Consider the following 15,227-nt stretch of genomic DNA (forward strand, 5'->3'; position numbering starts at 1 on the left):
GGCCTGCATGTGCATTCAGCTCAGCGCTTTTGCTGTGAAGTCTGGGATGGGTGTGTGTGTTGGTGTTGATGTAAGTCACATTGTGTGTAACTGGAGTGTGGCGGTTGGTTGTTGCTTTGAGTCACCACCTCTCTTGTTTTCCTCACCTCTTTCCCATCTTCCCCCCCGAAGGCAGTGAGGCACCGACTTCACCGGGTTCAAGGAATTGAGAGTTACTCATCCGATCATTTCAAGAATTATCTAGAGATGATGTGTTTTCAGGTTTGTATGCACAGACACACAACCTTAAACTTGCCCTATCACAACTCTGTGAACTAAAGCGTGACTGTGCCGACTCGGGCTGGGGCGCAGACTCGCCATATACGAAAATATGAAGTCCCAATGTGACAATGCATAGCATACACTAACACGCTGGCTCCCAACACACATGCAAATAAAATGAATTGATTTAAAAAAGGGAAAAAAAGTGTCATCTAATCCAGAAAACAAGCTGTTACTCCAGCTAGAGTGGATTTACTCCTGACAGGACTGGTACTTTTTTTTCTGAGAAATTGTTTGGAGCAATAACTGCAGGTTAAAAACAGAAACTTTCAAACATATGCTTGAACGCAGACAAAGAGGGCAGAAACACAAGCATGTACACAATAAGCTATGGGGAGGGACAGACACAGCCACTGCCATCTGCTCCATTCACTTAAAGGCTGCACTGAGTGCTGCTGAGCCAGAGTGTCTCCATACATCAGTACCATTCAATAAACACTGTCAGTACTCAACGCTGCACACCCACACAGCCAGTGAACACACACACACACACACACACACACACAAACAGGTCCCTGAAGTGAACAAACACACAGACACACACAGTAACAAAAATCATGTTATAAACAAGTTTATATAACACATGTATGCTCAGGTATCACACACCAACTTAACAAAACACAACAGTGTGAATACAATCAGCGCACAAATAAGGACTAAACACACTCATCCTTTACACAAAAGCACACACAACTGATAAAGCAGCAGTACAGTATAAAAGCTGAGCTTCCCAAACAACAACATCTGTGCATAACAACAACAACAACAACAACAAGAGCTCTTACCCATCAGTTGTTTCGTACTGTCCGGTTGTTGTGTGTGCTGCCCACACGCCTGCCTGTGTGTGTGTGTGCAGTATCTCGGCGCGAGGGAGAAAGTGTGTGTGTGTGTATGCAGCCAAAAGTGAGACTCTGAACAGAGCTGTAAAGTCCACTGTAGCGCACAAATACACAGCAGAGCAAGCTGGTTTTGGTGAGAACAGATCTCTCTCCCGCTCCGTCTCTCACTGACGTGGTCGGCTCTGTACTCCGGCTGCCACTGTCTCTCCCTCCCTCTGTTCCTCTGGTCCCCTCCCACTCTCTCTCTCTCTCTCCCTCTCTCTCTCTCTCACACACACACACACACACACACACACACACACAGTGACATCAGAGGGCAGTCTCAGGCATGTTGAGCATTTTACTGGAGTCTCTCTCTCTCTTTCTCTCTCTGGCTCTAACTCACGGATCAGCGAAGAGGCAGCACAGAGATTGTGACAGAATTCTCATTTGACTAAACAAATGCTGTGGCGATGTGCTTTCTGGCCTGAACAGAGCTCTTTGTGCTTGATGTGTGTTACTTGTTGCACACACAGATATTCCTGACTGGTTTTGTTTTGTTTAAATATGAACGCCTCCTACACACCGGCAGCAGCCCGGCAGCGCTGTCAGTAGTTGTGAAGCTGACTTAATGATAATGGATGCTGCTTGGCCATGCAACATGCAACACACAGCAGAGGCTGCTTATAGCTTCACTTCCAACTGTAAACTGGATTTTTTTTTTTTGCGTGGATGTCTTTTAAGTTATAAGTTGGTTGTGATTGGGGGTAAAAAAAGGTCAAAATTAAAATTACAGAAATATCTACAGAGGTGTAATCATGGTAAATATAGAATATACACCAATTAGCTGTAACATTAAAACAGCTGAGTGTGTGTATCCATGGAGTTCATTCTCAATAATTGGTGATTTGATTATAAACTAATTTGTAGTGTCAAATATTCTCCACAGCTTCTTGTTTTAATAATCCACAGATTAGTCATGACATCCCTCACAGAAAAAAACACACATGAACTTCACATGTGATTTTTCACATGTGAAATATGTGGAAAATGTGTTCTGCACATTGGAAACATGTGTTTTTGGCCCAATTTAATGTGAACTAATGTGAGTATGTTTTCCACATGTGGTAACATGTTTTACACATGTACTCTACATGGTAACATATGTGTGGGAAATTCTCCAGATTTGATGTCACAGCTGATTGGTGAAAATAAAGAAGGTAGGAAAAGACCAAACAATGAACAGAGATAAAATCAAAGTTGAGACACAGATTTATATATGGACGCCTGAGAGCAGCGTTCAGATTGAATATTAATGAGGAGTCATTACTGCAGCTGGAGGACGCGGCCATTGACAGGCATCAGAGTCGGCTAATGACAAATGCTCCTCTGGGGGGAGACCTGACATATGTCTCACTGTCATATCAATGAGCAGGATGACACTAAGCCAATAGAAAACAACAGGCAGCAGGAGGCAGGCAGGGCGACGAGGTGTTCACAGTCTAACAGTATAGAAATGGAAGCGTTTGGGCTCAAAGGGCCTCCTTCTCCATGGCTTTTCAATCGAATAGATTGTTCTGAAGTGAAAAGGAGACAAGCTGTCATTTGTGAAATGAACACGCTGGTGCTGTCGGAGAATCGCAAAAGGTTTAAACTTCACGCAAATCTAACACAGGGGAGAGGCAACTGTTAGCAGTTATTTGGATTTGCACAGGAAACAGAAGCACAGAGTTGATTTCTTCTCCACTTGACTGCATGAGAGGTGGCGATCCAGCCGTAGTAACCAGAGTATAACCAGCCTTATCAGATCAGAGCATGTAAATTACAAGCTCAACATGAGACACGGTGGAAAACTACAGTATATCCTGAGAGTCCCCACTCTGTCAGTCACTTTAGAAGATGTACGGTATATTATGTTGTAAAAGGAAAGCACTGGGGGACGTCTCTTTAGACCGACAGTGGATGAATCGACGACACATTTGCTTTCACTTGTCAATACTCTCAATTTAGAGCAACCTCACCGTTCTGTGTCCAGCTGCTTTTATATGCAGTCGCTCAATAAGCAGGAAAGTCTCCGTGCCATTAGCATTTATTTAAGACATATTACTTTTAAATGGTATCTAAATATTTTACAAGGAGCTGATGGCACACACACAGGTGTTTTTATCTAATGCAATTAATTGGATTGGATTGGATGTGCTCAGGCTGCAGATGGCTGGAGCTGTGCTATAAGAATTGTCTGATGATGTCCTGATGTCTGATTGTTCAGCTCTTCCATTTAGAAAAATAAAAAACCAACAGCAGAGTGTGGGAGGTGTCAATCACGTCACGCACAGTCACTCACAGTCTCATCAGGCCAAAACATGTAAAAATACACTGCAGGTGGTGACCAGAGATATTTAAGGTTAAGAAACAGACGTGGTCATACTCTGTTATTTAGTTTCAGGTTGAGTGTTTATCACCGTCTTGTGATACTTTGGAAGTCGAGAGTATCCGTTATCTACTAGTTTTACAGCTGCTTCTCTTTTCTCAGTCGTTCACTAACCTTTGTTTTGACTTATGTGTACAGACATTAGGGCCTATTAAGAACAACTTCTCTTTTCATTTGTTTACATGTGGTGTTTATCAAATCTGATTACTGTGTGTATGTGTGTGGTTGAGGTACATGTGTGCATGCAGGTGTGTGTGTGTGTGTGTGTGTGTGTAGGTGTGTGTGTGTGTGTGTGTGTGTGTGTGTGTGTAGAGGTGGTTTGCGTCCGTGTGGTGTGTTTGCAGGAGCTATTTCTGAAGTTCGACGTAGAATCCAGGAAGCCAAGTTTTGTTTGATCAGACAACACACCCACACACCTGGCTGCGATAAAAGTCTGTGTTATCAGCTTGTTGTATGGTGCTGACGTCAAAGGCTTAAGCTAAGTTTCATGCAGCCATGACACTGATAACAGCTAATGCTGCTGAACCAAAACCATAATGGCACACGCACACAAACACCTTTTCATTTTTAGAACAGGGAGAATCACCATCGGGGAGGGAGGGAGGGGGAGGAGGGGGCTCTGGCCTGACGGTGAAAGGAACACTTCATTAACTCTGTGGTTTTAAAAAAGAAAGAGAGAGGGAAAAAAAATCAATGTATGGACATTAGGTTAGTTGGCAACTAACATGGTCAAAGATCAGTGGCAGTGAGCCAGAGGGTTGTTAAACAAAAATGAACATGTGGGCAGCTTTTGAGAATGTCAACACGGCCTGTGCATTATGAAAGCATGGCAGCGTGTTAAAGGTGGATCATGCAATCCAACTAAGAAAAAAAAAGATAAAAGAAACACCATCAGAGAAGTTATTCACAAAAATGCCACGCATTTGAAACACATTTGTAATGGTGTCTGGTTGTTAGAAATGTTTGCCTCTTTTCTCACCCTACAAATCAAAACCCATCTGATCTCAAGACACACACAGGTTCACATTATGCCTTATATAGAACCACATGTAGGGACCTGGAGCGTACGGTCTGTAAGGGGCTTAGCAGAAGTATGCCCATCAACTGGTTTGAACAGGTTTAAATGGAAGCTCCTGTATGAAAGCGTATGAGCAGGGTGGTGAGAGATAAGACAATGAACGTCTATATGAAAGACAGCTCCTGCAGTTATATTATTAACGGCCTGTGAGAGAATCAGACAAGGCGATAAGTGAGCATATCCCAGATAAATAACTCGTGCAGCTATCTGCATCAGAGTCGGCGTGCGCGTGTGCCTTAAATAATGCATGTGGCATAATGATTGCAAGGCATGCTGAAGTACACAGTATGGCAGCGAGGCAGACAGGACTGATGAATAAATAATGGACGGCGTTCGCCTCGTAATGTACACACGTGTGCACGCACACACACACACATGCATGTATGCACACACGTAAACACAGGCATGCATGCAAACCATAACCACAAGCTGGTTTATGCTCAAGAGGAGGAGGGGGGAAAAAAAGAAGCAACTCTTATTTTTGTACCTTCTTCTGCTCTTGTCATCTCCCTCCTCTCCACAGCAACAGAGGGATGGTGGGAGGAGGGTTGCTTTTTTCATCCATCTCCCCCAAGGACCCCAGACCCGAATCCAAATATGTGAGATACTGTGTCGTTTATTATTGATTTGGGTTATTTATAATACACGCTCTCACTTCAACCCTCCCTTTTAGACCTATCTCACCCTCTGCCTCCCGTCCCATTGACGGGGAACTCTGGGAAACACCAAAATACAGTCAAATATGATATAATAAATGAATAAATCTGAAACTTCTCATCAAAACAAGCATACTAAATATGCTGAACCGAAGTCTCTTGTGTCTTATTGAGAAAAGAAAATCCTTGTACCTGTTAGCTGTGTTGTTTCAACCACTGCACAGGTGATGAGTAATTTTAACTGCTTTAAATATGTAATAAAAAAAATGGGTGTACCGGTAGGTTAAACAGGTGGGTAAATGAATAAACTAGAAGAACTCATAAAAAAGTATGTTATAGCAATATAGTATATGGTTATAATAAGATGTATCTTTTTACTGCTGTTGTATACAAAGCCATAATTAACATTTACACATATGAAAACCTGGTTACTCATCTCTCACAGCCAGAAGCAAAAGTACAATCATTTGACCAGAGATGTCACGGACACATCTCAAAAGAGGAAGTGTTTGAAAAAATGACTGTAACGTGTGTCTGTGTTTGCCGGTGCTTGTTTGAGTGTGTGAGGGCGCATTCATAGTGTATTGTGTGTTGTGTTTATTTAATAATAAAAAAAGCGTTCAAAGCGTGTAATGATGGAGCTATAACCCTGTGACATAGTCTCTCTCTCTCTTTCTCTCGCACGCATGCAAGAGTTCAAACAATCCTTAAAATCAAGTTTGCTCGAGGCCAATGAGATAACAAGCCCTACAAAATAAAAGACCCATAACAAGCATCAGCTTACAGTAGGTTTGGAGTAGCTTTCAGTTACGAGGAAATCTCAAGGCTTCAAAACACCTCCTTAAAACCCAGACACGGTAAGAAAAAGAGACGCTTTGAGCTCTGGGCTGCAGCGGGGAGCTCTGTTCATTCATATTTTACGTGCTCTCCTTCCGTCTCAATGGTAATGCATTCCCAGTCTGCACCGAGCTTGCAGCAGACAGAGAGCCATTAGTTGCTGGCGATGCTAAACTGAACTTATGAGAGATGTCAGCTCACCACATTGTGCACTTAGAATCAAATGGGTCACAGGAATGCCCTTGTGAACTAAAGGTGGACCCACAACCTCTTTATGGACGGAGTAGAGATTATTGCAACCTGCCCGATACGGGCCTTGTCAATAATGTAAACAGACATAGAGGTAGTAAAGATGGTTACAAATGGAGGAGGAGTGCATCAGTAAGAAAGATTAGTGGGGGATCAAGGATTCACACTGTGAGGAAGAGGCTTCACTCCTCACTGTGGTAGAGATCTGATGAAGATTATGTGAAGGATCCACAAAGTCCTGGTTGGTGTTGGTGAAACCTCAACTGATGGAGGCTGATGTTCAATTGTTTTTATCAGTAATGGATGAGAACAACAAAGTCTGTTCTCAAACCTTCCCCGGTCCTCTTCACCACACAGAGAACACTGCTCAACATAATGGCCCACAACAAACATGATCTATTTTGTCCTCTTAAACAAGTTTGTGGTCAAAATGCAGTCTATCACCGACGGCCACGCTTTAGCCATTAGGCCGTGAGGCTCGGCTGTAATGAACTCCTCTTCCTGGACGGAGGAAGGCTAACCTTTGGTCACGGTGGAAGCTAGAAAAGCTCTTGCGAATGTACAGAAAAGGTCTGAACCCTGAAGTGGTCATCCATAATATATAGTTTCCAGAGGACTCCTCTAGATCCATATGATGCTGTTGGGGGCTTTTAAAAGCATTGACAGCAACAAATCAGTTTCAGAGGCAGTGAAATGGCAACTGAAATACATTTGGTTATCTGAGCATAAATACAAACTAAACTGAAACTGTATGGCCGGACTTGACAGAAACTACATTCTGATGTGCGCTACCACACGTTGGTTATTACTGTACCGAGTACTGAAGACAAAAAAACTTTTCAGAAAACAGCCTGGTGATAATATCAGCTGTGCCAGACATCTGTCGTGAAATTGAAAAAAGGGAAGGTACTGTAATGGAACCACACATGAGCATCAACCAGTCAAAATGAAGCAAACTGAAACCAGTGATGGCCACGGATAACAGCAGCTTCATTTGAGTGGTGGGGTCTGACAGGAGGTTGCTGACCCATCCCACCGCAAAATGAGAGGAGAGCCTTGGTCTAAATGTTCAGGCTGTATGACTGAGTCGTCCCAGCATGTATACTGTAACAACAAAATACTTTCAGTGGTATTTGTCAGTGTATATGTCGTAAGTAGTACGTCCATGTAGAGATTTTGGACAATTTTATGCTGCTGAACCAATGACGGCGCCTTTGAGTTAATGTAGACCCTGGGATGTCACCATAGCAGAGTTTTGTTGATCTGCTCAAAACCAGTGAAAATCCAAGATTCTCTGAATTTAACACATAAAACAGACAAACAGAGGGTGCAACATGGACACAGTAACAGAATATTCATTAAAAGTTATATTCTGACTAACTGAATTGTGAAGACTGTATCTGGCTAATGTTGTGAGCACCCAATACTTATGTTATCCTAAACTAAAACTGTTTTTTTGTCCTCCGATAGCTCATCCTTCATAATCTGCAATAAATGAAAAACACCTCCATGCACCAGTCTTCGTGTTTCCTGTTAGTGTTAACGTGTTTGTTTGTTTTTCCCGTCATAGTGGACCTGTTGTTCAACCCATACCTGCTGCTGTCATTCCACCTCTTGTTGTTATCGCTTACTGCTTCCTTCTTCTCGTCAGGTTTGACGTCAGGCTAATAGGACACTGCTAAACTGCTCTCTTCAGTCCTGGAAGAGCCACACTGATAACATCTGGGTCTGTCTATCTACCTTCATCTTCTGCAGCTACAGTAGAGTAGAAAAAACAAGTATCATCCTATTATAGCATCAACTTGGTGCTGAAGGTTCTTTTCTTGTAAAATCCCAAGTCATATCTATTTCAACTCTTTTTCTGGCAGATGAAAAAAGTGATGATTCTAATCATGTATTGTTTGGGTCCTGAGCAAGTAGCTACAGTATACAGCAATAAAAACTGTGTTCAACACCAGGGATATGCTGTTTTAAAAGTAAGATATACTAAGACTAAGATTTTGGGGTCTGCTTTTGTTCTTTTTTTCCTGCTCTCGGCACAACTGAATTGTATTAGAGCAAAGAAATGTTAGGAAAAATACTTTCCAGGAGTTTTTATCTATTCACACACCAACACAACCTCCAGACGTTCTCCAAAGCTCAGCCAGACAAACACGGCGAAAACACACCAGGTCGTATGCAATATTCATGACAGGGTAACATGGTAAAATCTTTTTCCCTCTGCACCAACACAAACTCTGCCTCAGTCACTCACACAGACACACACACACACAGACACACACATAGTCCACCTGCTATGGCTGTCAGGATAATGGCACTGATGCAGATAAAGTGGGTTAAGGCATTGCCTGCTCTGCTGGAAGACAAAAACAAGTCTGGCTCTGAGCACTCTGCCATACTTTCTTAGACCTGAATGTGAGTGTGCGTGTGAGTGTCTCTCTTTAACTGGGGTTGACATGAAGGCCACAACCTCGGGCTATGTCTGTGTGGATATAATTAGGTACTGGTACACTGCCTTGTATTCCCTTTATAACTCCAATGCTACTCTCATGGATCAAATGTAATTTCACCTTTGCTCTCCGGGAGCTTTAGGTGAACTTCGGCACGTCACCTTAAACATTTTTGCGTCACATGTGTGTCGTTTGTTAAAGTCGCTAATATAAGTGTCGGCTTCCTCCTTCGCGCCAAATGTGGGTAAGCGATTCTGAAGCTGTTGAGCGGAAAAGAAATAAAAAGATTCAAGGAGACGAAATGAAGAAAAAGGCAGGAGATTATATTTCAGTTCATCAGGAGTTCAAGAGGAACATTTGGAAACATCCCCTGGGCAATGACTTTGACATGGTTGTTAGTGTGTGTGTGCGTGTGTGTGTGTGTGAGAGCAATCGTGGCTGAGCAGAAAAGAGGCAGCTGCCCACCGACTCAAGCCTACACCAGGCTGGCACCAGGCGGAGGGATCCATGCCAGGTCAGGGAGTACGTGTGGGTGGTAGGGGGCTTTCGGGGCCCATCTGGGGAGCTGGCACCAGAGCCTGTGGGAGATGTGTGGGCTCCCCGGTGAGCTGTGTGTATACAAAACAAGTCGTCCTTTAGGTAAAGAGGCGGCTCCAGGCAGGTGTGGAGCTAAAAATTCAACACAGCCTTTTGACGCCTGAATTGGGATTTAATCTAACAGAAGATTTGATGATTCTTTCACACGATTTAACGCTTCAATGGTAAATACTGACACACCAACTGTGTTAAAAAACACTTCAGCTTGGATCACTGATGTGCAATAACAGCCGGCAAGTCTCAACTTCTACTTCGCCTGACTTTACGATTGAAAAATAATTTAAATACACCGACTCATCGTGCACGCTGCGAGTGGGAGTGGCTGGGAAACAGCACACACAGTCCCAAAAAAAAGAAAGCGATGACGAGCAGGTGTAAATACGGCCGGTTACGCTAAGTGAATGAAACTCCTAAAAAATCTTCATGTAGGGCATGTTCTTGTTACATGTGAGCACAAACACACACATTGACAATGTCAGGATTGAGGTCAAGCATCCAGACATACACAGGGAGGGACACAAAACTCCATGTTCCAGAGAGTCGAGGGAGGGGGAGGGGGAGGGGGAGGTCTGGCTGGCAGACAAGTGTCTTCGCACAGTCATGGTGACCTACAGACGGGGGTGTCATCTGGAACACACCTCTCCATCTCTGGCTTTTTAGCGCCAATCCCCGTCGCCCTTTCAGCCACTTTCTGCTCTTTTCTCCCCGTGTTGCATCTTATCTACAAACGCTGTGCGCCACATAGTGCAAAAAAAAAAAAAAAAAAAAATGTTGATTCAAAACAGGGAGGAGATAAAGGTGACTAAAACTCAACACGTCAGACAGAGCCAATAAATTGTCGACTTCACGTTCTGAGGAATCACAAGATTAGGATCTCGCGATTGTGATATCAGTAAGTGACAAACAGACGCTGCTTCCTCTGCGAGGAAGAAACTGAAAATACATAAAGTGCAGAGTGGAGTCGAGTTAGAAAAGCTTCTATGATTTTAAAATATTAGGACACCATGTTTTTGTACCATCTAGACCAGGAGATGAATTTAATGTGCGTGACTTTGACAGTGCAGTGACTGATGGATGAACCGCAGAGATTTTCCGATCTGTAATAATTTAAGTGAGCTGCAACGTCTGCGGTGTTTCTTTGGAATAACACGCCCTGTGAGCAAAGTGAAAAAAGAGGTGAAGCAACGGATAGCACTCCCTTTTAAACAAGAAGGTTCTGGGTTCAATTCCTGGAGCCTCTGGCTTTTCTGGGTGGAGTTTGTGGGGGTGGTTCATCTTGACATGAGTGTGAGTGTGTGGGATTGTGTATGTCCGGCCCTGCACTAGACTGGCAGCAAGTCCGGGGTGTTTAACCCAGCCTTCGCTCCGTTCTCCTCCAGCACTAGGAAGGCACAGCTCATCAAGTCGCCGCTGAGCGTACAGTCAATCTGTAGATGCACAATGAACATGGTGAAATCAGTAGCCAAGTGAGCACAGATTTAGAAATCACATGTACTGAGAAATGAGCCGGAGCCGAGCGAGAAAGCAAGAGAGGAGTTGTGAATGCGACGTGTGTGAATGTGAGAGAGACAGAGAGAAAAAAAAAATAGAGAAATGCAGATGCAGGGAGCGAGAAAAGAAAGTGGCCAAAAATATGTTTCTCTCTCCACTTTGTATGATTTCCTTTCCAGAGTTTTGAAATGGTAATGAGCCGGCTGATATTTGCATAATGTGCTTTTCCTCATCCCCCTCTTCTTCTACTTACCCCGGCCCCTCTTCTCCTCAAATTGCTGCTCTCCTCCCGTGTCTCTCCCCACCCACCCATCCACCTCCATTCATTGCGTTTATTCTACCCACTTCTCCCACTCTCAGGTTCTTAAGTGCTCAAAGATAATTGACAAGTCTAAATAAAGATAAGCTGTTCATAAGGGGGATGTGTGTGTATAGGAGGGGTGGAAGGAGGGGGGGGGGGGGGGGGGGGGGGGGGGGTGTAGAGGAGCTGGCCAACAGGTCTGACACTTCCTGCGTGAACTGCTCCTCATCCTCTCTGCACATGTTTGCCTCTCAGCCTGCTAAGCTTTACTATCAGCGCGGTGCAGACAGAGAGTGGACATGTGCACAAAGAATTACGACTAAAAAAGTAAAAGAAGACAACTGTCACTTTTTTTTTTTTTTTTTTTTTTTGTCGCTGATTGCAACAGTGCAACACCAGGCTCTGATTAAAAGAGCCGTAACAAAGCCCTTCTGTGAAGCTACAGAACCGCTTCTGGTCTACATTATCTGTCACTGCTGCTCCTTCTGCTTTTACTCTTTCTATTTTCCCATACTCTCCTTCTTCTTCTCCTTCCTCTTTCTCCTCCTCCTCCTCCTCCTCCTCCATCACTTCTCTCACCTTCCCCTCCCTCCCCCTCACTCCCTTCAGCGTCTGTGCTCTGACAGTTATGTGTGAGTGGAGCGTGGGCTGCTGCTAATTTGTGCAGAGTGGGAGAAAGCTGTTTTGGCTTGGGGAGAGAGAGAGCTCAGTTTAGCATCTACGGCGGGATGGATGTACAGACAGGCTGTGCAACACACACACACACACACACACACACACACACACACACACACACACACACACACACACACACACACACACACACACACACACACACACACACACACACACACACACACACACACACACACACACACACACACACACACACACACACACACACACACACACACACACACACACACACACACACACACACACGCTCCTCTTATAGTTGTGAGAACAGACAGCCCTGACCTTAACCATCACAAAAAATTGCCTTACCCCAAACCAGGACTCCAAAATGTGTCTCCACACACACACACACAGAATTAATACATGTTCCTCTAGGCTTCTAATGTCACATGAGCGCTCACAGATACAAACAGATGCTCAACCCACATTCACATGGAAGTGTGGAAGTGACTCTGAAAGGTGCTGACTTCTGCTCCTCTTACAGTACCTCCTCCTGTGCACAGTTTAGTCATCCTGATTAGTATGCGCCCAAGTCTGTCTGCATGGCTGAGTCTTCCTAATCATCCTCCTCCACCTCTCTCCCTCAATTCGAAAATTTCCGCTCCTTTAGTCACCCGCTCCGACTGACGCTCGCTCTTACTTTTGATGCCGAACTTTAAAGATGGAAAATAAATAAATAATTACATACATAAACACACAGACTGGAGGTCACCGCCGCTGACGGCAGCTGCTGTCATCTCATTGTACAGTAGGCTGTGTTGAAACAGACTTCACAGCATAGGCCACATACACGCACAGGAAGCGTTATTGTTGTTCTTGGCACCAAGTTAATTCACTCTAGCACGTCAAATTAACATGTTAATAGATTATCCTAGTGCACTTGTCCCAATGAAACACTGTTGTGCTTTTTTTTTCTGGCAGCTATTTAAACATTTAGTTATTATTAGGAGCGAACCAAACTCTGAATTTTCCGAGGTTCAGCAGTTCAGTCCCATAGGAGGAGGACTCACTGTGTTTTATCACCTGTTAACACCTGTTACACCTACATTGAAGTGTGTCTGCAGGTTCTCAACGTTTTCACTCAATACTTGAAAAGTGTGAGATGCATAGGTCTGTCCTCTGTGTGCATTGGGGTGGAAATATAAAAATGTGTTTTAATGTTTCTGACATTTAAACAACAGTCTGTAGAGAGTCAGCAAACTCTGGAGAGAGAGAGAGAGAAGTCATGTGAAAAGCTTCCAGGCACTTGTGATGTTTACATTCTTCCCCCCGTCTCACATAAAGAAAAGACTTCATGAAGAAGCAGAAGAAACTTTCTGCAACAGATGGTCGAGCCTCCACAGAGCTCTGCTCTCAACATCATGGAGTCAGTCTGGGATTACATGAGGAGACAGAGGACACCGAGACAGACACAGAGGACATTGAGACAGTCTGAATCCACAGAAGAAACTCAAAAACCTTCCTGCCAAATATGGAAAGAGAACCTGTGGTGTTGCAATCAGTTTTCATTTTCTGCAATTACACATAGTATATAAATTGTAAATGTAATAATAATACAATAAAAATATATATTTTTTAAAAATAGAATTATTAATTTTGACAGATACTGTGATGAGGCTCAATTATGGGAATGGTAGTTGTGTTTCACTTTGTGATTTTTGATGAGGCCAGTTGCCTTACAATATGACTGACAGGTCACAGAATCTCTATAGCAACACAATGCTTCATTTCAAACACAGAGCAGCTTTTGAGATTTGGATATTACACTCCTCACTTTACATGTGATGTGATGTATTTCTGCATGTCTCTTTTCAAAGAAAACAGCCAAACCAAAAACAAAAGAAAAGAAATGGTCTAACTCATGGCATTAATCAAAACTCCTGACCCAAAATCAGGAGTTTATGTGGGCAGGTGCATTCAGGGTTGTTGTTTTTTTCATTCTCTCTCAAATGTGTTTTGTGAACGTGTGATTGTCGTCATAGGCAACACACTTATGACAAGGATCTACGTACATTGAATTCAATCTCCTCCAGTCCCATGCAAATGAGCTTCACCTCTGACTATCACACCGAGCGGAGAATCGTGGCAGCACTTGAACAGAACCACAGTTAAGTCAGCTCTGTTTCTGTTTTACTTCTTCTCTCAGTACACTCACGCACCTACGTGTGCGCACTTCCTGTGTCTCTCTCTTGCTCCCTCTCATTTGTAAATGTCAATATCATTAAGTACATTTCTGTGCCTATTAAAAAAGGCTTGTACCAAAGCCAGGTGTCTAACTCGCATTCAACCAAGGACGTGAGCAGGGTAATAAAAGGAGTCAGGTAATGTGTGTTGACTTCTTCATATATTCTGTCAACAAGTGTTGACACTGATGGCCTAAGTGTTGACAGTCTGTGTGCCAAGTATTTCAGGTTCAATTGTGTAGGCATACATGCAATATTATATTTCATTATAAATGCATGAAAAGAAAAAGAACTCTGCTACCTTTGCACTGCAGTTTTGAAAAGGCTTTTGAACAGGGCTGCAGAGTTGATGAACACAGTCTATAGACTGCATATTAATACATGGTCATCATTAGGGATACTGTAGGTCATCATTTTGGCAAATTGTGAGACAGAGTCGTTTTCAAAGCAAATGCAGAGACTGCTTGCTGAAAAACTGCCCCCCATGGGAATGTGCATCAGTGGTTTTGCTTGAATTTACCTCAAAAACAACTCTTGTCTCATAACGTTCTGTATTTATCTCATAGCGTGGTGAATAGGGATGCAAATTATCGAGTAATTCATTAATCGATAGTTGATAGACCTTATCGATCGATGGTCGATTAATTGATAAGCGGCGATTTTCCTGAGAACCTAAATTTTAGGGGAAAATTTAAGATCAACATTCCTTATGGACTTACACTAGTATTTGTTAGTTTATTTTAAGAGCACAGCACAATGAAAATGTTTAAGTAGCACGTTATTGGGACATAGAGCTCTGAGGTTGAAGTCCTATCATAATGAGATGAGATGAGAGACACCGCTGCGTTTCCATTACAGATTTTTGCAAAATAAAAGCGATATTTCTGAAACTTCGAAAAAGTGCAATTGCCATTTGCGGGTGTTTCCATTGAAAGGTATTTTGCTAATGAGCCGTAATGCGTCTTGCGTTTCTATGGTGACGGCACAGCGATCTCAGCTGCCGACAGCTGTTGCTGTTATTGTTTTTAACATTGACAAAAACAGCGCTTGATTGCTGAAAGGCAAAGCCCGTGTGGCGCTGCAGCGGCCACAGATAAGGGCGCACTCACACTAGGGCCA

The 15,227-nt window shown here is 43.3% G+C and overlaps 1 protein-coding gene across 3 annotated transcripts in view; it reads right to left on the bottom strand.

Annotated features, from left to right (window-relative positions):
- The window catches only part of hdac4 (histone deacetylase 4), a 128,500-nt gene that overhangs the window by 61,615 nt on the left and 51,658 nt on the right, over positions 1-15,227 (bottom strand). The window contains exon 1 of one of the 3 annotated variants that reach the window (XM_083997253.1): positions 1,107-1,314. The exons of the other annotated variants lie outside the window; for them this stretch is intronic. Within the exon in view, the coding sequence (XP_083853379.1) occupies positions 1,107-1,110 (4 nt within the window). The 5' untranslated portion in view covers positions 1,111-1,314. Of the gene's footprint in view, positions 1-1,106; positions 1,315-15,227 lie in introns of those variants that run through there. 3 annotated transcript variants of the gene reach the window in all.

Source organism: Trachurus trachurus (assembly GCF_905171665.1).
Source record: "Trachurus trachurus genome assembly, chromosome: 21".
NCBI classification, from domain to species: domain Eukaryota; kingdom Metazoa; phylum Chordata; class Actinopteri; order Carangiformes; family Carangidae; genus Trachurus; species Trachurus trachurus.